The sequence below is a fragment of the Oncorhynchus tshawytscha genome, unplaced genomic scaffold (assembly GCF_018296145.1).
Source record: "Oncorhynchus tshawytscha isolate Ot180627B unplaced genomic scaffold, Otsh_v2.0 Un_scaffold_4_pilon_pilon, whole genome shotgun sequence".
In the NCBI taxonomy this organism is placed as follows: domain Eukaryota; kingdom Metazoa; phylum Chordata; class Actinopteri; order Salmoniformes; family Salmonidae; genus Oncorhynchus; species Oncorhynchus tshawytscha.
In genome coordinates, this window is record NW_024609834.1 from 103,052 (window position 1) to 130,681 (window position 27,630).

Consider the following 27,630-nt stretch of genomic DNA (forward strand, 5'->3'; position numbering starts at 1 on the left):
GTGGTGGCCTGGCACAGCTCCTGGTATATGTCCGTTAAGTTTATGGGGGGTCAATTAAGGAAGACATCCTCTTCTGGAAACAAGGACAACAGGAGAGGATATTTTTAAAGTGCTGGACAGCTTTGTGACATCAAATGGACTTCGGTGGTCAAGAAGTGTTGGTATCTGTACTGATGGTGCAAAAGCCATGACAGGGAAACACCCGACACCGCATGGGTACACTGCAGCATCCACCGAGAGGCTCTTGCTGCCAAAGGAATGCCTGACAGCTTGAAAGACATTTTGGACACTATAGTGAAAATGGTTAACTTTGTTAAAGCAAGGCCCCTGAACTCTCGTGTATTTTCTGCACTATGCAATGATATGGGCAGCGACCATGTAGCGCATTTACAACATACAGAAGTGTGCTGGTTATCAAGGGGCAAAGTATTGACACTTTTTTTGGAATTGATAGACGAGCTTAAAGATTTCCCTACTGACCATAATTTTCACAATGACGTTTCTCACACGACTGGCCTATCTGGGTGATGTTTTTTCTCTCCTGAATGATCTGAATCTAGGATTACAGGGACTCTCCTCAGCTATATTCAAAGTGCGGGACAAAATTGAGGCTCTGATTTAAGAAGTTTGAGCTTTTCTCTGTCTGCATTACAAGGACAACACACAAGTCTCTCCATCATTGTATGATTTTTTTTTGTGTGCAAATGAACTCAAGCTTACGGACAATGTCAAATGTGATATAGTGAAGTGTGATATATATCTTCAACCAAGATGGCATAGCAGTTCAGACGTCTTTTGTCCTTGTCGTGTCCTGTGTATATATATATATATATATATATTTAAACTTTTTCACATACATTTTATTTTTTATTTTTCATCAACTCATCTTCAAAACACTCTCCTGCAACCCGCCTCACCAATTTATATTTATAAAAAAGTATTATTTACCTCATCTGTAATCCTCCAAGAAGCTAGCCAGAAGCTAGCCCAGAAGCTAATCAGAAGCTAGTTCAGAAGCTAGTTAGCTTCTCTACTGGCAAATCGTTAGTATTCAGCTAACCACGGTTTGTGGTCATCAGCTATCCTTTAGCTCGAAAATCTATCGCCGGTTTTGTACGGCGCAGCGCGGCTCGGAACATACCGGACCAATTTTTCTCTCCATGTCCCTGGATTTCAACTGCTCTCTGGACATTCATACCTGGATCTCACAGCTAGCTAGCTGCTATCCGTGTGACTATCGGCTTTCGTCGATTCCGGAGCAAACATCAATTATTCCGGAGCTAGCCAGCGCCGTCAATCACTCCTGAGTTCCATCAATCACTCCTGGGCTGCAGTCACCTATCCGGACCCGTTTTACTGCCTACGCGGAGCCCCACCGGGCCTTCACAACTGGACTGCCGACGTTATCTACCCTAAGGAGATCCGGCTGGCTCCTCCGTCGCGACGTTACCTGAACGCCCATCTGCGGCCTGCTAACCGTTAGCTGTCTTACCGGCTGCTATCTGAATAGACAATCGGACAATTTATTTATTATTATTATTATGTTTTCTTCTTGGGCCTCCATAACTATATCTATTGTTTTTATTTTTGTTGTGATTTGGATTAATCCCCTCTACCACACGGAACCCCACTAATCTACTGACGGAACGCAAGAGGTGGCTAACAACAGACCTCCATCCTATGCTAGCTTGCTACCGATGGCCTGGCTAGCTGTCTAAATCGCCGTGACCCTCAACCAACCTCTCCACTCACCGGACCCTTTTGATCACTCGACTAAGCATGCCTCTCCTTAATGTCAATATGTCTTGTCCATTGCTGTTCTGGTTAGTGTTTATTGGCTTATTTCACTGTAGAGCCTCTAGTCCTGCTCACTATACCTTATCCAACCTATTAGTTCCACCACCCACACATGCAATGACATCTCCTGGTTTCATTGATGTTTCTAGAGACAATGTCTCTCTCTCTTCATCACTCAATACCTAGGTTTACCTCCACTGTATTCACATCCTACCATACCTTTGTCTGTACATTATACCTTGATGCTATTTTATCGCCCCCAGAAACCTCCTTTTACTCTCTGTTCCAGACGTTCTAGACGACCAATTCTTATTGCTTTTAGCCGCACCCTTATTCTACTCCTCCTATGTTCCTCTGGCGATGTAGAGGTGAATCCAGGGCCTGCAGTGCCTAGCTCCACTCCTATTCCCCAGGCGCTCTCTTTTGACGACTTCTGTAACCGTAATAACCTTGGTTTCATGCATGTTAACATTAGAAGCCTCCTCCCTAAGTTTGTTCTATTCACTGCTTTAGCACACTCTGCCAACCCGGATGTTCTAGCTGTGTCTGAATCCTTGCTTAGGAAGACCACCAAAAATTCAGACATTTTAATTCCAAACTACAACATTTTCAGACAAGATAGAACTGCCAAAGGGGGCGGTGTTGCAATCTACTGCAAAGATAGCCTGCAGAGTTCTGTCCTACTATCCAGGTCTGTACTCAAACAATTTGAACTTCTACTTTTAAAAATCCACCTCTCTAAAAACAAGTCTCTCACCGTTGCCCCCAGCTGCGCTCTGGACACCATATGTGAACTGATTGCCCCCCATCTATCTTCAGAGCTCGTGCTGCTAGGCGACCTAAACTGGAACATGCTTAACACCCCAGCCATCCTACAATCTAAACTTGATGCCCTCAATCTCACACAAATTATCAATGAACCTACCAGGTAGCTCCCCAAAGCCTTAAACACGGGCACCCTCATAGATATCATCCTAACCAACTTCCCCTCTAAATACACCTCTGCTGTCTTCAACCAAGATCTCAGCGATCACTGCCTCATTGCCTGCATCCGTAATGGGTCAGCGGTCAAACGACCTCCACTCATCACTGTAAAACGCTCCCTGAAACACTTCAGCGAGCAGGCCTTTCTAATCGACCTGGCCGGGGTATCCTGGAAGGATATTGATCTCATCCCGTCAGTAGAGGATGCCTGGATATTTTTAAAAAATGCCTTCCTAACCATCTTAAATAAACATGCCCCATTCAAGAAATGTAGAACCAGGAACAGATATAGCCCTTGGTTCTCCCCAGACCTGACTGCCCTTAACCAAAACAAAAACATTCTATGGCGTTCTGCATTAGCATCGAACAGCCCCCGTGATATGCAGCTGTTCAGGGAAGCTAGAAACCATTATACACAGGCAGTTAGAAAAGCCAAGGCTAGCTTTTTCAAGCAGAAATTTGCTTCCTGCAACACTAACTCAAAAAAGTTCTGGGACACTGTAAAGTCCATGGAGAATAAGAACACCTCCTCCCAGCTGCCCACTGCACTGAAGATAGGAAACACTGTCACCACTGATATATCCACCATAATTGAGAATTTCAATAAGCATTTTTCTACGGCTGGCCATGCTTTCCACCTGGCTACTCCTACCCCGGACAACAGCACTGCACCCCCAACAGCAACTCGCCCAAGCCTTCCCCATTTCTCCTTCTCCCAAATCCATTCAGCTGATGTTCTGAAAGAGCTGCAAAATCTGGACCCCTACAAATCAGCCGGGCTAGACAATCTGGACCCTTTCTTTCTAAAATTATCTGCCGAAATTGTTGCCACCCCTATTACTAGCCTGTTCAACCTCTCTTTCGTGTCGTCTGAGATTCCCAAAGATTGGAAAGCAGCTGCGGTCATCCCCCTCTTCAAAGGGGGGGACACTCTTGACCCAAACTGCTACAGACCTATATCTATCCTACCGTGCTTTTCTAAGGTCTTCGAAAGCCAAGTCAACAAACCGATTACCGACCATTTCGAATCTCACCATACCTTCTCTGCTATGCAATCTGGTGTCAGAGCTGGTCATGGGTGCACCTCAGCCACGCTCAAGGTCCTAAACGATATCTTAACCGCCATCGATAAGAAACATTACTGTGCAGCCGTATTCATTGATCTGGCCAAGGCTTTCGACTCTGTCAATCACCACATCCTCATCGGCAGACTCGACAGTCTTGGTTTCTCAAATGATTGCCTCGCCTGGTTCACCAACTACTTCTCTGATAGAGTTCAGTGTGTCAAATCAGAGGGTCTGCTGTCTGGACCTCTGGCAGTCTCTATGGGGGTGCCACAGGGTTCAATTCTTGGACCGACTCTCTTCTCTGTATACATCAATGAGGTCGCTCTTGCTGCTGGTGAGTCTCTAATCCACCTCTACGCAGACGACACCATTCTGTATACTTCCGGCCCTTCTTTGGACACTGTGTTAACAACCCTCCAGGCAAGCTTCAATGCCATACAACTCTCCTTCCGTGGCCTCCAATTGCTCTTAAATACAAGTAAAACTAAATGCATGCTCTTCAACCGATCGCTACCTGTACCTACCAGCCTGTCCAACATCACTACTCTGGACGGCTCTGACTTAGAATACGTGGACAACTACAAATACTTAGGTGTCTGGTTAGACTGTAAACTCTCCTTCCAGACCCATATCAAACATCTCCAATCCAAAGTTAAATCTAGAATTGGCTTCCTATTTCGCAACAAAGCATCCTTCACTCATGCTGCCAAACATACCCTTGTAAAACTGACCATCCTATCAATCCTCGACTTTGGCGATGTCATTTACAAAATAGCCTCCAATACCCTACTCAACAAATTGGATGCAGTCTATCACAGTGCAATCCGTTTTGTCACCAAAGCCCCATATACTACCCACCATTGCGACCTGTACGCTCTCGTTGGCTGGCCCTCGCTTCATACTCGTCGCCAAACCCACTGGCTCCATGTCATCTACAAGACCCTGCTAGGTAAAGTCCCCCTTATCTCAGCTCGCTGGTCACCATAGCATCTCCCACCTGTAGCACACGCTCCAGCAGGTATATCTCTCTAGTCACCCCCAAAACCAATTCTTTCTTTGGCCGCCTCTCCTTCCAGTTCTCTGCTGCCAATGACTGGAACGAACTACAAAAATCTCTGAAACTGGAAACACTTATCTCCCTCACTAGCTTTAAGCACCAACTGTCAGAGCAGCTCACAGATTACTGCACCTGTACATAGCCCACCTATAAATTAGCCCAAACAACTACCTCTTTCCCAACTGTATTTAATTTATTTATTTTGCTCCTTTGCACCCCATTATTTTTATTTCTACTTTGCACATTCTTCCATTGCAAAACTACCATTCCAGTGTTTTACTTGCTATATTGTATTTACTTTGCCACCATGGCCTTTTTGCCTTTACCTCCCTTCTCACCTCATTTGCTCACATTGTATATAGACTTGTTTATACTGTATTATTGACTGTATGTTTGTTTTACTCCATGTGTAACTCTGTGTCGTTGTATCTGTCGAACTGCTTTGCTTTATCTTGGCCAGGTCGCAATTGTAAATGAGAACTTGTTCTCAACCTGCCTACCTGGTTAAATAAAGGTAAAATAAAAAAAAGCACCTGAGTGAGTTGGGTGCGCAATTACGTAGGTACTTAACCGAAACGGATGACACAAACAACTGGATTCGTTATCCCTTTCATGCCCTGCCTCTAGTCTGCTTACCGATATCTGAACGAGAGAGCCTCATCAAAATTGCAACAAGCGGTTCTGCGAAAATGTTATTTATTCCGAAGCCACTGCCAGATTTCTGGATTAGGCTGTGCTCAGACTATACCTCCTTGGCAAATTGTGCTGTTAAGACACTGATACCCTTTGCTACCACGTACCTATGTGAGAGTGGATTCTTGGCCCTAACTTGCATGAAAACTAAATACAGGCACAGACTGTGTGTGGAAAATGATTTAAGAATGAGACTCCAATACATCCCAACGTTGCGGCACCCTTCTTGTTAACCTGTGGTGAGTTAGTCACAATTTTCGATGAACAAATAAGGTTTTATATTTAAGATGGTTAAATAAAGGTTTAATAACTGTATCGTGTGTGTGTGGCAGGCTTACAATGATTGCAAAAAACATTTGACATTGCGCTGACCCTGATGCTAGAGGAGGTACTCAGATGGCGGTTGAATATTTGAAGGGGTACGGGACTATAGAAAGTTTGGGAACCACTGGTGTAGACAATGCCGCTCGTGTTGATGTTCTTATTTCTATGTGGATTTTCTTTTGACTTTAATCAGTTTGCTTTGAATGTCATCTTCACCTAGTTGTGAGACCTCTTAGGAAATTGCTCAGGGGAAGTTTCCACTACCTCTCTGTGGGAGTTTGCGACAGATCTTGCTTTGCTGTGTAGCCTAACTGTTTTCATGGTATGTGAGTTCTGAGCAACATGAGGTCAAATGTTATGTTTCCACATACCAACGCTTTGTGTGGCCATGAAAGAGATGTTTAGAAGGTATACACCCAATTCTAAAGAAACATTCAATTTGAACTTAGAAACAAATAGTAAACTGGTTGAGTTCTATACCTAATGATGGTTAAGGATTTGTTGTGATTGACAGATACTGGGGGCTGATAGATACTTGATCTTCGGACTAAAACATTTTGGGGAGATTAATGACCGGTCGTTGTTGATTCAATTTGTTGATGTTTTTGGACCCATTTATTGAAGTCGAACTTTTCTCTTTCAGGTTCATCCCAGGAAGCATCGGCTGTTGCTGGAGGTGTTTGATGAGAATCGTCTGGTAAGTCATTACGATATTCCTTCAGTATGTTCAGACCTGTGGCTTTGACACTGCCACCACTGCTGCAGACTCACTTTACTAAAAGTGTAAATGACCTTGAAGGCACAGACATCAAATCAAATCAAATTTATTTATATAGCCCTTCGTACATCAGCTGATATCTCAAAGTGCTGTACAGAAACCCAGCCTAAAACCCCAAACAGCAAGCAATGCAGGTGTAGAAGCACGGTGGCTAGGAAAAACTCCCTAGAAAGGCCAAAACCTAGGAAGAAACCTAGAGAGGAACCAGGCTATGTGGGGTGGCCAGTCCTCTTCTGGCTGTGCCGGGTGGAGATTATAACAGAACATGGCCAAGATGTTCAAATGTTCATAAATGACCAGCATGGTCGAATAATAATAAGGCAGAACAGTTGAAACTGGAGCAGCAGCACAGTCAGGTGGAAGTTGAAACTGGAGCAGCAGCATGGCCAGGTGGACTGGGGACAGCAAGGAGTCATCATGTCAGGTAGTCCTGGGGCATGGTCCTAGGGCTCAGGTCAGTTGAAACTGGAACAGCAGCATGGCCAGGTGGACTGGGGACAGCAAGGAGTCATCATGTCAGGTAGTCCTGGAGCTCAGGTCCTAGGGCTCAGGTCCTCCGAGAGAGAGAAAGAAAGAGAGAAGGAGAGAATTAGAGAACGCACACTTAGATTCACACAGGACACTGAATAGGACAGGAGAAGTACTCCAGATATAACAAACTGACCCCAGCCCCCCAACACATAAACTACTGCAGCATAAATACTGTCATAGTGATAGTTATTATAATCCTATACATATGTTTTACCAGTTAGCACTTTATGTATCTAGTCCCCACATTTTGGAGGTTCATAAGCATTTGAACAAATTCACTTGTGTATTTGAATAGTAATATGCATGACCATGTTAGCAATTGAAAGAACACTGGATATTATGAGGAAATTATCAAGCCAAAGGTGAGGACACAACAGTTCACCTAACACAAGACTCAATCCAAACATTACACTTTTGATTTTATGTGCATTTTACATTTACTGTACTTTTCACAGCATTTTTCAATAACGAAAATCTGAAAATACTCTGGATACATTCAGTAACATAATAAGAATATTCATTGGTATTTTGGAATAGGTGCAAGATATTAAAAAACGATTACATTGGTTGGAGTGAGAGGTCATACTGGTGTTTCCAAGTGGCCACACACCTCTCCAAACTGTGCACAGTTCCTAAGCAATTTCAATGCACTTTTATGATATAGTTGAAGGAAAGAGCCCTCAACTATGAGTTCCTTTTTTGAGCTCATGGCTTTGCTATTGAGGAACTGAAGTAAGCCCACTTGTAGTTTTTTGTTTGGAACACAGCCCTGTGTCCCAACCATCACACATTACTGTTGTATACGCAATCCCAAAATGTTCCATTTATAAATCGCAATCTGGGTCAGAGGGGCATCATTTGAAAGCTGATTATGTTGCCGACATGGCTAGCTTCTTCACAATACGACATACCGGCTCATTGTGTCCAGGACAACCTAGGGTATAACACATGTCATCCTTGTAACTGTGGATCAAACATAGCGATCATAAATGTTGATAATGTAAATGACATGAGTTTTCAAATATGGACATGTGAAGTGAACATTTGAATTGTTGAGTGTGTGGTTTGCTGGTATAACTTAAAATGCAATATTTATTATATTTCTCAACAGTTCAACTTACAGAACACAAACTCCTTCTGATTTACAGCATTATCCTCAATCTGACAACAAATGTGCAAAAGTAGCCCAATTACCGGGAGGGACGGGGGCATCCTCTTGTCTCATGCGATGCTCAAGTTTATAATGTCTGTCAGTCATACATAGTCATACATAGTCATACATACCCATACAGCCCTGTGAACTGGAAAACTTGAGCTCTGATGTCACGTGTAGCATGTTACTGTACAGGTGCTGGTTTCCAATTTCGGCACTTATCAATGACAAAATCTGCAATTTTCAACGAGTGGAAAGGGTTAATGTGGATGAATGATGAGTGAAGGCATAAATATAATGTCCCCCCCAAGTATGTCTTGGGGGTATGATGTTTGTGCATCTAACGTTCTCACTATTTATGATTCATTCATAATTATCCATAATCATGGTAGCATCCACGTTAATGTTGACGTGCTTGGAAACATATTCTATTCTTATTTACAATAACAGTGACTCCAGAATGACACAATATATTATTTACCATTAATTTATATTGGGAACAACACAATCTGAAACACAACCAAAACAAATTACAAATGCATCCAACAAGTTTTTGAATAGTCACAAGTGTGATGTAGTCGTTGCGTGCTAGGAATATGAGACCAAATACTACACTTTTCACTACTTTAATACAGAAGTGAATTTCTCAATACTTGACATCTTCAAATGTGGGGACTAGATACATAGTGCTTTAATTTCTAAACGGTAAAACGGATATGTATGAAGATACCCTCAAATGAAAGGTGACATTTTGTACTGTTGCCTCAAATTAAACATTTGATCTCAAATCCAAAATGCTGGAGTATAGAGCCAAATTTAAAAGTTTTAGCTTCACTGTACAAATAAGTATGTAGGGGAGTGGAAATGTGGTGTGTTATCACTTGATTCATTCTGACAATGGTCAGAATAACTTTTACTCCATGAATAGGCCTAGTTTATATTCAAGTACGCCAACACTACCTGAGTAGGCCTACCTGTTTGTATTGCTACCTTCCAGGTGTGTTTTACTTTCATTTTAGAGGTCGACCAATTATGATTCTTGGAGGACCGAAAAAAGCCGATTTTGTGTGTGTGTATATATATATATATATATGTGTATATGTGTGTATATTTGTGTATATTTGTAATAATGACAATTACAACAATACTGAATGAACACTTTTATTTTAACTTAATATAATACATCAATAAAATCAATTTAGTCTCAAATAAATAATGAAACATGTTCAATTTGGTTTGTTTCTTTCTATACCATTTGTATTTCAAATACCTTTGACTGTTGGATGTTCTAATAGGTACTTTAGTATTGCCAGCCTAATCTCGGAAGTTGATAGGCTTGAAGTCAAAACAGCGCAATGCTTGAAGCATTGCGAAGAGCTGCTGGCAAATGCAGTAAAGTGCTATTTGAATGAATGCTTACGAGCCTGCTGCTGCCTACCACCGCTCAGTCAGACTGCTCTATCAAATCATAGACTTAATTATAATATAATAACACACAGAAATACGAGCCTTAGTTTCTGGATTTGACCATATTAATGACCTATCATATTGTTTTTTTGTAAGATACATTTAATGCTAGCTAGTACCTTACCTTGGCTCCTTGCTGCACTCGCATAACAGGTAGTCAGCCTGCCACGCAGTCTCCTCATGGAGTGCAATGTAATCGGCCATGATCGGTGCCCAAAAATGCTGATTACGATTGGTATGAAAACTTGAAATCGGCCCTAATTAATCGGCCGACCTCTATTTCATTTGTTTATTTCTGGTCTCTGTAATTGTCACATCCACATATTTTGAATGACCCAGTTACCTCTACTTTATGAGGTCTACTGACCAGTATCAAGCAGAGAATGCCAGTTGCATGTATGACCTACAATACATAAAGGAAGGTATGTTTGTGTGTATGTCACTGCCTCAGTAACATTTAGCCTAGACCTAGGTTGTTAACACTGGTGTTTTGTCCAAAAGTACAGACCTATGTTTTAACTTATGATGAATACTAGTATACCTTTTTTATGGCAATTTGTCTCCATTAAATCCAGGTATTGGAAATAGAATATCCCCTTGGGTCTTATTAAGAGTGAAAGGTAGGCTATTTGGTTCTGAACACATTAAACTAACTCAAGTATGACCAAGCAGTGATTGTTTTAGTAGCGTTATTGTTTTGCCAACGGCCACATAGCTGAATACTTATGTGGGGGTAACTAGCCATGGCTCTGGCCTAGCTGCTTTTGATAGCATGGAGTGACAGGAGTACTGCTGACTGATACCCAGGATAGTCTCACATCTAAGTGTGTAAAGTTGTGCAAACATGAAGCCTCATCAAAATTTAAGACACACAATGGCCTGACTGACTTTCATGTAAATTATAATTAATTGATATCAATAGATTTGCGCAGATCTTAACCTACTGTACATGTACACAATATATCAGTGTTGATACTTTAGTGGCTCCTGAGATTTCCTGATACCCCCATGCCCATCACGGGTTGTTGTGGGAATAGTCACTATGTGGCACGTGGTGTGACGTGGGCGCTCTGACTGCGTCAGTCTCAACTGGTGAGTCATTGTCACATCCAGCCTGTGCCACTTTCATAGCATTACAGTATGGAACTGACCTGCAGGCCAGGCTGACAGTAATGCCCCAGAATAGCCCCAGCCTCACACAATAGCTTTTGGTTGATATGGAGTGGAATGTCAATGACAGCATAGCGGGAATTAAACCAACTACTGGCTGTTATATGAGGTGTCGAATGACAGGTGATGCCGCATATATCCCTTTGTTTTTCAGAGCTGCTTTATACAGGAAAATAAGCTCTCTATTGTTGCCTACTTATGTGCCGAGCTACTGTAGGAGTGAAGTTTTTTTGTAGTAGGTGTGAATGTTTAAACGTGAAAACGAAGCTAGGTCTAACCGATAAACAATTATTTTTGTTGTTTAGTTTGAGTTTTCTGACTTTTGCCGTTTGTCATTTCTACCAGTATCTTCCCTACATATTTCCCCGGCCACGGTGGTTTCCCAGTATGGATGCTATTCGTTTTTCTGCAACTTACATGTGGAACAATTTCCAAAACACCGTGAAATTGGGGGAATTGGTGCCTCTAGGGCTTTTCAGACTGCTGTTAGAGGACCCTTGAACTTGTTTGTTTTTTATGATTGCATTGTGTGTATGATTGTGTGGATTCGTTTTTAATGATGAATGTGTATATTGTGCTTTTTTGTATAGATATGTATATTTCAGTATCTATAGGGCTCACCTGTCAAAATAGTAATACAAAAAAGTGTGTGTGTATTAGGACACCCATTCCTCAGTTTCATATAGAATTTTGCTGAAACTCATTCCTCTTGATTTCCTGTAATTCAATACCAGTGGGTAAAAATATCTGTGGTGGCACAGCACAGGAGAAACATTAGAAGCATAGCTGCTGCTGGAAGCCAGTAGCGCCAGCGTCTTGAGTGAGTGGCCTGAAACAGAAATGAACAGTTCTCCATGCTGAAGAGACTCCTGTGTTGTTTCTAGTGAGGTGAACAGGAGTGGGGCTTTTGGAAGAGGCAGGGGGGTGTCGGACACGGTCTGTCTATATTTCAGAAGGCACAGTTGCGACAAGGCTGAGGTTTGGCTGGAATGGGACTTCTGCCCTTTAAAGCCTTGGTGCAGCTCTGTGACTGGGTTGAGTTCAGCTCCTTAAAGAGGCGGTCCACTGGGGTTACTTCAGTCTGAGGGGCTTGTGCGTTTGGGTCGTGGCTCCACAGAAGAGCACCTGACCTCTCCTGACTGCTAGCCTTAAAGAGCAGCCCTGAGAGGAATGTTGGTTGTCACCAGAGCTATTTTGGCTATGTGCAGCCGCTAATGATTGTAATCACAGAGCAGAACGGGACTCGGAGAAGTTGCCTTGCCGCTGTTTGTTTTTTCTCCCCAGCAGGTCTCTTGCCTTGCCATGCTCACTACTGGCTCCCAGGGATTAGAGCGTTAGACGAATGGCACGCCGGCTCCGCTTGCACTTTGCGTCGAGGAGAAGCAACACGGATCCTCTGTCAGAGAGCCTGAGCAGCCATGGTGAGGAGAGCGGTCTCTGTGTGTCAACTCGCAGCCCCGCAGAGAGCCTAGCACACAGCTCTGTCCACATGAAGGTGATTCCAGGGCAGCTAGCCTTGGCTTTGCCTCCCCTGTCACCAGAGTACGGTAATTTACAGCGCTACTCATCCGTATTTATACCCAAGGTGAACACCGGCAGCGGCAGCAAGAAGAGTACTCTGCAGATCTCCCTGCAGCCCCATGGCAAGCTGAATGGAGAGCTGGAGAACAGCACTGAGGGCGGGGAGCCAGGGGTCTGCGAGGTGGGAGCGGGCAGTGGCTCAGATGGGGGCTCCTGTAGAAACAGCACGGCCAGTGACGCAGGCTACTGCAGCAGCAGCAGCATCTTTGAGCCAGAGCTCCCAGATCAGCGTAGGGCAGCCCAGGAGAGGAGTCTGCCCCGTAGGAAAGCCAGGGTCCCCCTGAGACGCTGCTCCTCCCTGGTTATATTTCCACGGAGCCCCTGTAATACACCACCAGCCTCCCCGGTCAGCCCTGTGGCTCTTCCCGCCCTGCCTCCAGTCAGGGGCTCCTACCAGACTTCTCACCAGCTCCAGTTGTCCCCCAGTGAGCCCCTGCAGGAGGACGAGATGGGTACCTCGAAAGCGTCCATCGCCACGGCGATGAACGGCCTACGACTCTCTAAGAGCAGCTTTCCGTCAGTGGAGTTCCGAGACGCCAGGCCCATGGTGCATTTTAACGTTCCACTTCTGGATAAACCTAAAGACAAAATAGAGGAGTGTGAGAAGACTGACCGCTCGGGAAATTTAGACCGACACTCCAGTGTGCTACTGCACTTTGCCCACCAGCGACTAATGTCTGGGAAGGCATCTACAAACAAAACAACAGTCAATGTTGAATGTCCTGAATCTCTAACCCAGGCCACTCAGTTGGAGGGTGAATGTGGCCCTCGCCACATTAAGCTGTATCGCAGCACCTCGGCTTGCCTGCTCCCCTCAGCTAAACTTTTAGAGAGGAGCCACAGTGCCCGTCGCGCAGACAATGGAAATGGACAGGAAATGCTTGAGGAAAACCATTGTCATCACGCCTTACAAAGGAGCTTTTCTCTGGAAGTCCCCTACCATAATACTGGTATTTCATGTCACGTTTCCAACCAAAAACTAGCTAACTCTCCACATGTGCACATCCATGTGTCCCACGGCTCTGGGGCAAGGGTCTCTAGCCCTGTCATTGATGTAAACACTATCCACAAAAGGGATCACATACAAAAGAGCCCTGCAAGAAAGACCACGGTGAGTTTTTTTCCTTCACTGGGTGGGGTAGGATAGGAGCTTAGCAAGGCTGAGAATAGAGAGAAATTAGGCCTATGCTTTGGCAAAATGTAGTAGAACGGGTGGTCCATTTATTGGTTAACTTAAGGAATTGATGTTTTCAGCTGTGTAGTGTCATAGTGTATTGGCTCATTGTGGTTGGTCTGTATTTGTACCGTTCACTTCTAACCTCAATTAAATAGAGATAGTGAACACCACAAAGTGGGGTATTTATGTTGTACTTGTTATGTCCATCACCCATAAGATGGCTTATATGAAATGCTCCGTTTCCATTTTAAATAGATTGTTCTGTTTAGTAAAGCAGAGTTTGTGTGTAACTTTCAGTGATGTCCATTTGATAATGCTACCTCTCTTAATTTCTGATGCCATATCTAGTCTGTACCCTACATGTTGCTCTGTTTACTCAACATTTGGGCTCCCTGTGAGCAAGCAGAAGCTACGTTCAGTAACTGAGAAGACAGCGTCAGCTAAGTCATGCGGTTAACAAGCCCAATGTGGACAAAAATTCAAAGGTATTCAGTTGTATAACAGTAAACCATTAACATACTTGAACCCAGCATAATGCTAAAGGAGAAAGAAAAGAAAGCCTCCCTCATGCAATACTTGTCTGCGGCGGCCTTGTGAGCATTTGTGTACACACGTGCTTTGGTTAAGAGGGGTTTTCCGTTTTTATTATTCTATTAACGCTTTGAGTAATCAGTTTAAGTATTTACCCCTGGCTAAATTTAGTTGTGAGAAAATCAGCCCCCCCCTCGCTATAAATAAAGCTCCACTGAAATATTCCCTGACTCCAGATAGTCTGTCCCGCTGTTGCACTGGCCAGCCCTATGAATTCAAATTGAACAACGTGATACTAGAGAAGCGCTCAGTTATGCCAGCCATCCGCAGGCCTGGGGATCATGTTATGTAGGTAGTGGGTGTTTGGCGACGGAGCCTTTTACAGTAAAAGGATGGTGTGTTCCCTTTCTCGCGGGTCCTCCTGCTAGACCGTGTTTGTAAAGCATCATGTGTCAGTCCTCCCCCTCTATCACTCATGCTCCATCTCCCTCTTTGCATTTAGCAGCTTGTCAAGTAAGACCTGCACCAGCAATTAACCAGAGCTGTAACCTTTTATAACAGCTGAACTCTTATATAATCTCATTTAGGACATGAGATCCCCTCCTCTCCATACCTCTTGCTTAAGCCCAGCAGGTCATAAGCATCGGTGCTCCTGTTTTTATGATTTATTTTAATCCAGTGATAGCCTCTTAGAGAAACTCCTCTGGAAACATAATCTGAATAACAGTTGCAAAACATGTTTATTTCATTTATTCCACAGGACACTTTTGTTGACATTTTTGACTGGTATATTAACTTTAATTAGCTCCAATCAGTGCTGTTGCCTGGCAATGGCTTGTGCCATTTAAAGAGGACTGACTGACTGCCATATGTTCCTGTATTTTGACTCTGTCTCAAAGTAAGAGTTATCTCTGATGTAGGGGAAACTAGATACTCAAAATGCTGGTCTATGTGGAGCGTGAAGAGAAGGAAGACAAAAGCGTGCTGCCAGAATTGTGCCAGTGTGGTTTAGCCACGCGGCGAGAGCTTTGTTGTTGGAATCAGAGGCGAGCCCTCATGGCCTCCACTGTGGCTACGTCTCCTCCCCCTTTTTTATTTTTCCCCCATTATTTTACCAGGTAAATTGACTGAGAACATGTTCTCATTTGCAGCAATGACCTGGGGAATAGTTACAGGGGAAAGGAGGGGGATGAATAAGCCAATTGTAAACTGGGGATTATTAGGTGACCGTGATGGTTTGAGGGCCAGAATGGGAAGTTAGCCAGGACACCGGGGTTAACACCCCTACTCTTATGATAAGTTCCATGGGATCTTTAATGACCTCAGAGTCAGGACACCCGTTTAACATCTCATCTGAAAGATGGCACCCTACACAGGGCAGTGTCCCCAATCACTGCCCTAGGGCATTGGGATATATTTTTTAGACCAGAGGAAAGAGTGCCTCCTACTGGCCCTCCAACACCACTTCCAGCAGCATCTGGTCTCCCATCCAGGGACTGACCAGGACCAACCCTGTTTAGCTTCAGAAGCAAGCCAGCAGTGGTATGCTGGGTGGTATTACTTTATCTCTCTCGTTCTGTCTTTCCCACTCTTCTTCCCTCTGCCTCTGTCCCTTGCCCATCTCTCGTGAGCTGACCATATGCCTTTTGGACATTGACAAGTCTAAGCACCATCTTGATCTGAGCCCTGATACCTCACTGAGCCTGATAAGTGACCATTTCTTCTGGTCAGTCGATACACCTTAATCACTATTTGGCGGTTTAAAGAGTAGCAGCCCCAGAATCACGATCAGCTCAGTGTTGTGGCCAAACAGAGGATAAACAAGACACCAAGCACAAGAATGAAGGAAAGGAGAATGAGATGAATGACAGTCTCATAATGTAAACATTGAATCTCCTAATCATGAAGATCAGTCCCCAGGCAGTGAATTTCAACAGAGTTCAAAGGTCATGCTCGTTATATGCATCCCATCTGAGTGTTGTCCTGGATGATGTAAGAATTACCTGCTTTTCCTTTCAAGGTCATGTGTACAGATACTGTACAGTAGCATAGCTGTTGGCAAACAACACTGTTTTCCAGGAGCAAGCTGGTTAGCTACAGTAATTGGACTCTACCGAAAATGAATAGCAGGTGACCGCATGCGTTGTTCCCTCTAATTTTTGCGGCACTGAGCAAATTTCAGGTCCGATTAGCACAAACTTCAACGTTATGAAAATTCTCTGCAACTTCCGTTGTGAACACTGAGGTTGTACCCCCTTTAATTGACTGTTTTAACAGTGACCAGGTAGGCTACTGTGACTATTTGATCATAATCTAGGCCTACCATTAAAAAAAACTGGAGAAAATGCATCAGAGAACCGCTGTTTCCATATTCAAATGTTATATCATTCAGCCTACAGAAGGCCTACATTCCATGAGACTTTTGAAAAAAAAACATGCAGGGCTTGACATTAACCTGTTTATCCACTTGTCCTTCAGATGAGGTGGTGACTGAACATTTTTGTTTGATGCAAGAAACCACTTTACAAAATAAAATGTATTATTATTCCCATACCATTATTACAGAGAATCAGACACATTATGCTACACTCTGCCTATTGGTTACTTAGCTTATTCAAGCCAAGGTCTACTGCAGCTCTGATTGGTTAGTCTGTGTAGAGTGCAGGCCTGAGTCGTGCCTGTCAATGCAATAGAAATCCTACTCCGATGTGCTCTGCCAACAAAATCTCTTGCATAGTTAGTTTTGCATACTAATTCTTTTTGTTTCGTTATGTTGCATTGAAAATGGCTATTGCATTGATTCGATCACAATTCCCACAGTAAAGGGAAATGTTGATATTGTTAAATAATGGGGAGAACTCTAGAAAGTTGAGTAAAGTTCAATCTCGCACTTCTCTGCGCAGGCTGATATTTCTTCTGCTTGGCAGTTCTGACCGCATGTACGTTTTTGTGTTCTTTTTTTTGATGCATCAGAGCACCAGAACAGATTTTTTTCTAAATTGCCTTCGTAAACCTTGTGACTTTGATAGTGATCTATCAAAATGGTGTAATTTGTTCCCCCTGAACTCTTACCTTTTTTTATCTGGCCTGTGATCTTATCGAGATCTGAGGCAAATGTGTATAAGACCTCTTGTCTTGATGGATTTAGCTTCAGTAGAGCGAATAAATACAAAGTGAGTAGAGCGTATGGAAACAGTTTTTAAGATGAGAAAGGATTATGTGATTCGTCTTGTTTTCCATGTTGAGAGGCTCACTTAATGTCCATGGATACGTGTATGGACGTTTGAGCAGTACAGTATGCCTGGCTGACCCAGTTTTTCTGCAAGCTGTGGTTTTGGAAGCTGCTACAGGAAGGGGCTTTGTTTTGTGGCAGAGTGGCTGCAGAGCAGGTGCATCCAGACCAGAGGACCCCACATGCAGACCCAGCTTTGTCCCTCTCTGAGATGGTTTGTTGGCAGGCAGACTCTCTCCATGGAGCAGAAAATTGTCCTCTTCTCCTGCACAGACCATTAACTAACTCCTTGCAGTTGAAACACTTGGCCAAGGCTGTCCTTTCCCTTACATTACCACCACAACTGAGGCTTAAAAACAGAGGCTAATTGCAAAGCATTCTTCGACTTATAATGATTTTTTATACATACCGGTAAGTGGATGTTTTATCTGATAAACCTCATCAAAATAAATCACTCTGGCCTTTCTCTACCCTATAATGGGAAAGGTCTGTTCAGTATGAGCTGCACTTATTCAGAATTCTACACAGCTTTTTCATTGTTTTCTATTTTCATTATTGAACTTATCTTTTTTTAAATGACATTCTTTATGACAAGATAATATATCCACCACACCGGGGCTTCAGAGACCGAGAGAGAGAATTCCTCTACTTTGTGGTTTGACCTTAATTTTCAACATATGAGGTGTTTTCCTGAGAGAACCAGGGCATGGAAGAAGAGGAAGATTATGAGTAATATAGTCTAGTACTTTCACATTTTGGATGGACTGTTTACTGCTCTGTTTGTGTAGAGGCCTTCCATACATTTGGTTTTGAAAACCAGTTCAGACATTGAGTCAGACAAGAAATATACATTTAGAAACACTATACCTTTTTGAAGTGGACTTAATCGTTGTTAATTCATTCGACCATTTAAAAAAACAAGCACACATAAAACTTGAAAAAGCCATACACAGTATGGCAGTGAAATAATAAAACAAAAACAGAAAAGAACATCTATCATCATTCCAGTTACATCATAAATGTTATTCATATAGGCACAGAAGACATCAAACATATTTTTACTTTATTTTTAAAGCTGCCCAGAGAGGATGTTTTTATGGGCAGAGGCAACTCATTCCATTCTGAGGCTCCAGTATACAAGAAAGTACCTTTCCCAGCATTACTCCTGAACCTGTATGAGCACATATCAGCAATACCTGCTCTGGTGCTGTGATTGTGTACATCCCTAACACGAGGAAAGTAATCACTTAGATATCTGGGCGCATGACCATAAATACTCCTGTAAACCAAACCTAGTCCAATCTGGGACACCCTAGCCTCAACAGGCAGCCAATTTAGTTCCTGAAAGCAGCTCCTGCCTATGTGAGTACGTGGACTCACCTTCAATACTACCCTGATCAGCTTATTCTGGGCTATCTGGAGCTTCCCCTTCATAAGTTTAGATAAGCCCCCAAACCAGGAAGTACTAGCAAAGTCAAAATGGCATTGAATAAGGGCAGTAGCTAGCACTTTCATGGAGTCCTTATCAAGCAGCTTGGACTTTCTAGCCAAAAACATAGTCCTGGCGTTAACCTTCCCTAGCACTTTATTGGCCATGCTCACACCTCCCAAGCTTCCATCAAGGATACATCCCAAGTAGCTAACAGAGGTTTTAGTAGTCAGCACCTCACCCCCTAACTCAACTCTGATTTCAGATGACCTACACAATTTAGGTCTGGATCCAAAAAAATTGCTTCAGTTTTCCCCAAGTGCAGAGGGAGCTTATTACCTCCAAGCCATTTGTTAATGTTAGAAAGCTCTGTGCTAAGTATGCTCTCCAACACAGTTTTACTTTTGTGAGACACAAGAAGTGTAGAGTCATCCGCATAAAGAAAAAGACTGCAAAAACAAGCATGCTTCATATCATTAATATACAATAAAAACCGCAGAGGCCCAAGCACGCTCCCCTGCGGAACGCCACAAATCATTGGTTTTGCCTGAGACAGTGAACCATTAACCTCTACTACTTGCTCCCTTCCTGATAAATAGGACTTTACCCAGCCTAGAGGGATACTGCTTAACCCCAGTACCTCCAGTTTGGAGATTAGGAGACAGTAGTTAACTGTATCAAAGGCCTTCTGTAGGTCAAGCAGTACCATTCCACACAGATTTCCCTCATCAATCTCTTTCCTGATGAAGTCAGTCAAGTAAAGTAGACATGAATCAGTGGAGTATGTTTTTCTAAAACCTGACTGAAAATCATACATTAGACCCTGTTTGTTAACATATTCATACATTTGCTCATGTACAACTCTCCATGATCTTTGATGTTACGGGGGATAGATACAGGCCTATAATTCCCAGGGTCAGATTTTATCCCCTTCTTATACAGAGGTATAACTTTAGCTTGTTTCATGTCCCTGGGAAAGATACCTTGTTCATGAGAGAGATTAACGATATGCGTAGTACAAGGGGCAATTTGCTCAGCAGAATCTATAAGAAACCGTGCAGGAATATTATCCAGGTCTGTGGCTTTGGAGTATTTAAGCTCTTCCAGCATACTGACTATTTTGGCTGTTTCTACCTTTGCAAAAGAAAAATAGTTTGGCTGAACCCCTAACTCTACATAATACTTCTTGACTTGGTTGCTTCCATATAAGCCAGAACTGGTGGGCAGCTTGCTAACCAGCTTGCTGCCAACAGAAGTAAAACATGAAAGTTGAATTCATTGTCAACCTCTGCTTTTTCATATACCATCTCCCACTTGATGTTCAGTCCAAGTTTTAGTTTGTTTTTGGTAGTACTACTACAGCATAGTTACTTAAATGATTTTCAAAGCTTTTTAGGGTAATTTGTGTTCTCAATTATTTTCTCAGCAAAGTAACCCCTCTTAGCTTTATCCATCCTGCTCTGTGCTTCATTTCTGTGACGTTTATATAGGACAAAATCATGCTGCTCTTGAGAGTTCTTACATTTTTTAAAGTCCTTATTCCTTGCTAGGATAGATTCTAGAATTTATGATTAAACCAAGGGCTAGATCTCTGCTTCACCCTGACCCGTCTAATGGGAACCATCACATTCACCACATCAAGGAATCTACATTTAAAGACTTCCCAGGCACTGTCTACCCCTACACTATCTTGCACAGGTGACCAGTCAATTTTACCCACTTCCTCCCTAAACTTTTCAACACAGTATTTTTTGAGTCCTCTGATTCTAACGGTGTTGTGACACTTAAATAATACATCTTTAAAAAAGCCTCCTTGTGCAAAATGTAATAAAATGATCACTGATTCCATATCCTTTTACTCTACTCTGCAATATTTTAGATTTATCAGACACCAATATTAAGTCAATCGTACTTTGCACTGTTTCACATATCCCGGTGGGATCTTTTATCATTTGGGTCAGAGCAAGTAATCAACAAAAATGCATAAATACATTGTGGGTTGGGCTATATAAATAATTACAATTTAGCATGAACACTGGAGTGAAAGATGTGCAGATGATTATGTGCAAGTAGAGATACTGGGGTGCAAAAGAGCAAGAGGATAAATAATATGGGGTTGAGGTAGTTGGGTGTGCTATTTACAGATTGGTGTGTACAGGTACAGTGATCGGTAAGCTGCACTGACCGCTGATGTTTAAAGTTAGAGAGGGGGTTCCAGTCATTGGCAGCAGAGACCTGGAAGGCAGCCAAAGGAAGTGTTGGCTTTTGGGATGGCCAGTGGAATATTCCTGCTGGAGTGTGTGCTACGGGTGGGTGTTGCTATGGTGACCAGTGAGCTGAGAAGGCGGGGCTTACCCTAGCAAAGACTTATAGATGACCTGGAGCCAGTGGGTTTGGCGACGAATATGTAGTGAGGACAAGCCAACGAGAGCATACAGGTCGCAGTGGTGGGTAGTATATGGGGCTTTGGTGACAAAACAGATGGCACTGTGATAGACTGCATCCAATTTGCTGAGTAGAGTGTTGGAGGCTATTTTGTTAATGACATCGCCGAAGTCAAGGATCAGTAGGATAGTCAGTTTTACAAGGGTATGTTTGGCAGCATGAGTGAAGGAGGCTTTGTTTGTTGTTGTCCACATATTCTAAGTCAGAACCGTCCAGAGTAGTGATGCTTGTCAGACTGGCGGGTGCAGGCAACAATTGGTTGAAGAGCGTGAATTTAGTTTTACTAGCATTTAAAAGCAGTTGGAGGCCATTGATGGAGTGTTTTATGGCATTGAAGCTCGTTTGGAGATTTGTTAACCTCTTGAAGCTAGGGGGCACTGTTTTTATTTTTGAAAAATAACGTTCCCAAAGTAAACAGCCTATTTCTCAGCACCAGATGCTAGAATATGCATATAATTGACAGCTTAGGATAGAAAAGTTTCCAAAACTGTAAAAATATTGTCTGTGAGTATAACAGAACTGATATTTCAGGCAAAAGCCTAAGAAAAATCCAATCAGGAAGTGACTCATATTTTGAAACCGTTGTGTTCCTATGCATCCCTATTGGCCATTGAAAGGGTTATCAACCAGATTCCTTTTTCTACGTATTCCCTAAGGTGTCTACAGCATTTAGACATAGTTTCACGCCTTTATGTTGAAGAATGAGCGTATAGGACCACATTGCGTAAGTGGCCAGCTGAGTGCTCTGAGTGATTCGCCATTTTTCCTCTCGGTCCTACTGAAAAGCCAATTGTCCCGGTTGATATGTTATCGAATAGATATTGGAAAAACACCTTGAGGATTGATTATAAAAAAACGTTTGCCATGTTTCTGTCGATATTATGGATATAATTTGAGTTTTTTTCGGCGTTGTCGTGACCGCTATTTCCGGTGGATTTCTCAACATAACGTGACAAACAGAGGTATTTTGGGTATAAAAATAATCTTTATGGAACAAAAGGAACATTTGCTGTCTAACTGGGAGTCTCGTCAGTGAAAACATCTGAAGATCATCAAAGGTAAATGGTTAATTTGATTGCTTTTCTGATTTTCGTGACCAAGCTTCCTGCTGCTAGCTGGACATAATGCTATGCTAGGCTATCGATAAACTTACACAAACGCTTGTCTTGCTTTGGCTGTAAAGCATCATTTCAAAATCTGAGATACGACAGGGTGATAAACAAAAGGCTAAGCTGTGTTTCGCTATATTTCACTTGTGATTTCATGAATATGAATATTTTCTAGTAATATTATTTGGCCTGGTACGTTCCATAATAATTTGTGTGAGATTGAGGGCATCTAGCTTAGATTGTAGGACAGCTGGGGTGTTAAGCATATCCCGGTTTAGGTCACCTAACAGTATGAACTCTGAAGATCGATGGGGGCAATCAATTCATATATGGTCTCCAAGGCAAAACTGGGGGCTGAATGGGGTCTATAACAAGCGGCAACGGTGAGAGACTTGTTTCTGGAACGGTGGATTTTTAAAAGTAGAACCTTGAATTGTTTGGGCACAGACCTAGATTGTATGACAGAACTCTGCAGGCTATCCCTGCAGTAGATTGGAACTCCGCCCCCTTTGTCAGTTCTATCTTGTCGGAAGATGTTATAGTTGGGGATGGAAATTTCAGGATTTTTGGTGGCCTTCCTAAGCCATGATTCAGACACGGCTAGGACATCAGGGTTGGCGGAGTGTACTAAATCAGTGAATAAAACAAACTTAGGGAGGAGGCTTCTGATGTTAACATGCATAAATCCAAGGCTTTTCCAGTTACAGAAGTCAACAAATGAGAGTGGCTGGGGAATGGGAGTGGTGCTGGGGGCTGCAGGGCCTGGGTTAACCTCTACATCACGAGAGGATGAGTAGGATAAGGGTATGGCTAAAGGCTATAAGAACTGGTCGTCTAGTGTGTTCGGAACAGAGGGTAAAAGGAGCAGATTTCTGGGTGCGGAAGAATAGATTAAAGGTAAAATGTACAGACAAGGTGTGGTATGGTAGGATGTGAGTACAGTAGAGGTAAACTAAAGGCATTGACTGACGAAGAGAGAGGTTTTGTCTCTAGAGGCCCCAGTTAAGCCAGGTTAGGTCACAGCATGTGTGGGGGATGGAACAAAAGGGCTATCGAAGGCATATTGGGCAGGGCTAGGGGCTCTACAGTGAAATAATTACTAACCAAAATCGCAATAGACGAGGCATAGGGAGAGGCATGTGTAGCCGACTGATCATAGGGTCCATTGAGTAGCATTCGATGAGTCAGGGAGCCAATTCCGTAGTCGCTGCTATGCTAGGTGAGCTGGAGACACGGTGATTCAGACAGCCAGCGGGCCGGGGCTAACAGATGGGCATCTGGCGACGTAAGAGCCTGTTGAAACTACCTCGGACAGTTACGACAGACTAGTCGCGTTGGATTGGCAGGACTCCGTGTCAGCCGTAAAGGGTCCAGGCCAATTGGCAAAGAGGTTTTGTAGCCCAAGAATTGGCTGGTGGATCTCTTTGGCTAGCCAGGAGATGGGCCTAGCTCCAGGTTAGCTCTAGGCTAACTGGTGCTTGCTTCGGGACTGAATGGAAGCAAGTCCGCACAGCGATGTTCCAACATCTGGTGGAAAACCTTCCCAGAAGAGTGGAGGCTATTATAGCATTAAGGGGGGGGACCAACTCCATATTATCAAATCAAATGTTATTAGTCACATGCGCCGAATACAACAGGTAGACCTTACAGTGAAATGCTTACTTGCGAGCCCCTAACCAGCAATGCCGTTTAAAAAAAATAGGGATATGAAATATAAGTAACAAGTAATTAAAAAGCAGCAGTAAAATTACAATAGCGAGACTAAATACGGGGGGTAGCAGTACAGAGTCGATGTGCGGGGGCACCAGTAAGTTGAGGTAATATGTACATGTAGGTAGAGATAAAAGATTTTTTTAAAGTTATGCATAGATAATAACAGAATAGCAGCAGTGTAAAGGGGGGGGCTAATGCATAAAGTCTGCGTAGCTATTTGATTAGGAGTCTTATGGCTTGGGGGTAGAAGCTGTTTAGAATCCTCTTGGACCTAGACTTGGCGCTCTGGTACCGCTTGCCGTGCGGTAGCAGAGAATAGTCTATGACTAGGGTGGCTGGAGTCTTTGACCATTTTTAGGGCCTTCCTCTGACACCGCCTGGTGGCAGGAAGCTTGGCCCTGGTGATGTACTGGGCCGTACGCACTACCCTCTGTAGTGCTTTGCGGTCAGAGGCCGAGCAGTTGCCATACCAGGCAGTGATGCAACCAGTCAGGATGCTCTCGATGGTGCCGCTGTAAAACCTTTTGAGGATCTGAGGACCCACGCCAGTTCTTCTCAGTCTCTTGAGGGAGAATAGGTTTTGTTGTGCCCTGTTCACGACTGTCTTGGTGTGCTTGGACTGTGTTAGTTTGTTGGTAATGTGGACACCAAGGAACTTGAAGCTCTCAACCTGCTCCAGTGCAGCCCGTTTATGAGAATGGGGATGTGCTCGGTCCTCTGTTTTCCTGTAGTCCACAATCATTTCCTTTGTCTTGATCACATTGAGGGAGAGGTTGTTGTCCTGGCACCCCACGGCCAGGTCTCTGACCTCCTCCCTATAGGCTGTCTCGTTGTTGTTGGTGATCAGGCCTACCAATGTGTCGTCGGCAAACTTAATGATGGTGTTGGATTCGAGCCTGGCCGTGCAGTCATGAGTGAACAGTGAGTACAGGAGGGGACTGGGCACGCACCCCTGAGGGGCCCCTGTGTTGAGGATCAGCGTGGCAAATGTGTTTTTACCTACCCTTACCACCTGTGGGCGGCCCGTCAGGAAATCCATGATCCAGTTGCAAAGGGAGATGTTTAGTCCCAGGGTCCTTAGCTTATTGATGAGCTTTGAGGGTACTATGGTGTTGAATGCTGAGTTGTAGTCAATGAACAGCGTTCTCACATAGGTATTCCTTTTGTTCAGGTGGGAAAGGGCAGTGTGGAGTGCAATAGAGATTGCATCATCTGTGGATCTTTTGGGGCGGTATGAAAATTGGAGTGGTTCTAGGGTTTCTGGGATAATGGTGTTGATGTGTGCCATGACCAGCCTTTCAAAGCACTTTATGACTTCAGACATGAGTGCTACGCATCGGTAGTCATTTAGGCAGGTTACCTTAGTGTTCTTGGGCACGGGCACTATGGTGGTCTTCTTAAAGCATGTTGGTATTACAGCCTTCTGGAACAGCTGTCAGTGTTATTTGCCTCGAAGCGAGCGTAGAAGTAGTTTAGCTCATCTGGTAGGCTTGTCACTGTGTAGATTTCAACTGTGCTTCCCTTTTTGTCTGTAATGGTTTGCAAGCCCTGCCACATCCGATGAGCGCCAGAGCCAGTGTAGTATGATTCGATCTTAGTCCTGTATTGACGCTTTGTCTGTTTGATGGTTCGTCGGTGGGCATAGCAGGATTTCTTATAAGCTTCCAGGTTAGAGTCCCGCTCCTTGAAAGTGGCAGCTCTAGCCTTTAGCTCAGTGTGGATGTTGCCTGTAATCCATGGCTTCTGGTTGGGGTATGTACGTACGGTTACTGTGGGGACAACGTCATCGATGCACTTACTGATGAAGCCAGTGACTGATGTGGTATACCATCAGAGGAATCCCGGAACATATTCCAGTCTGTGCTAGCAAAACAGTCCTGTAGCTTAGCATTTGCTTCATCTGGCCACTTTTTTTATTGATCTAGTCACTGGTGCTTCCTGCTTTAATTTTTGCTTGTAAGCAGGAATCAGGAGGATAGAATTATGGATTTGCCAAATGGATGGCGAGTAAGAGCTTTGTATGCATCTGTGTGTGGAGTAAAGGTGGTCCAGTTTTTTATTTATAAAAACAAAACAAAAACGTTTTTTTCCCTCTGGTTGCACATTTAACATGCTGAAAGAAATTTTGTAAAACTGATTCCAGTTTCCCTGCATTCAAGTCATCAATTTTATTCTCCAAAGATTGCACGTTTGCTAGCAGAATAGAAGGAAGTGGGGGTTTATTCGATCGCCTACGAATTCTCAGAAGGCAGCCCGCCCTCTGGCCCCTTTTTCTCTGCCTCATCTTCACACAAATCACAGGGATCTGGGCCTGTTCCCGAGAAAGCAGTATGTAGTCCCCGTCGGGCTCGTCAGACTCGTTAAAGGGGAAAAAACGATTCTCCCAGTCTGTGGTGAGTAATCGCAGTCCTGATGTTCAGAAGTTATTTTCGGTTATAAGAGACGGTAGCAGCAACATTATGTACAAATTAAGTTACAAACAACACAAATAAAAAAACACAATCGTTTGGGGCCACGTAAAACATCTGCCTTCTTCTCTGGGACCATTTTACTCAGTTAATGTCCATAATTTTGGAATGAGATGTTCCACGAGCAGGTGTCCACATACGTTTGGTCTGTAGTGCAGTTAAAGCCTTTTTGGGATTGGGTTGATAGAAGATTTACATGGAAATGTACATGGAAATTAAGTTTATTTCCACCAGAAACCATTCTTGCTCCCATACACCTCTGACTTGATCAATCACACACTCCACTCTTGGTAATTTTGATATGGCTGGTTTGACAGTTCTTTGAGTGATGTTAGTAAGCATGTGATTAATCCCTTAATGAGTCCCCTCTGTGATGTTCCTGAGAGAATGTCACGAGATCAGAGTAGCAAATTCTCAGGCTGTACATTGTGTCCCTCAACCTGGACTCTCCAAAGCCTGCTTGTCTTGGCTTCACTGCCAAGGAAAGGCATGGGGAAGGAATGAGAGGAGGAGGGGAACAGTCTATATCCATTCAATTGAACCGTCTCCATACTATTGCTGGGCAGTTTGATGTGCCGAGGGTGTTTATTTGGTCATGAAGCCGACCCGCACAACACTGTTTTCAGTTGTTGTTGTTGATGTTGGAAGGTGGGTGATGTATGTTGCATAGGAACATGTTACAGTAACTGCGTTATAGCAGTGGTCACATTGGAGCCTGTCTCTAGAGACGTCACTCAGTCAGAATCACCTTTTCTAGAAAGGACACTGCTCCACAACTACACATTAAGACGTCTAATTCTCTAGCTATACTGTGGGCTGATAACCCCTGAATTATTCAATCCACATGTCTAATACAGTGGTTTCAAACCTTGGGGTGGGCTCCCCTGAAATTGAAATGGGGTCCCCTGAGGAAATGGGTGTAAA

General features: G+C 43.5%; 1 protein-coding gene across 5 annotated transcripts in view; it reads left to right on the plus strand.

The window, feature by feature from the left end:
* The window catches only part of LOC112249194 (E3 ubiquitin-protein ligase NEDD4-like), a 50,188-nt gene that overhangs the window by 9,748 nt on the left and 12,810 nt on the right, over window positions 1-27,630 (plus strand). For 2 of the 5 annotated variants that reach the window (XM_024418938.2, XM_042319595.1), the window contains exon 5: window positions 6,566-6,619. In XM_024418938.2, coding sequence (XP_024274706.1) covers window positions 6,566-6,619 — 54 coding nt within the window. Of the gene's footprint in view, window positions 1-6,565; window positions 6,620-11,833; window positions 13,714-27,630 lie in introns of those variants that run through there. The other 3 variants (XM_024418936.2, XM_042319593.1, XM_042319594.1) reach the window with 2 other exon arrangements.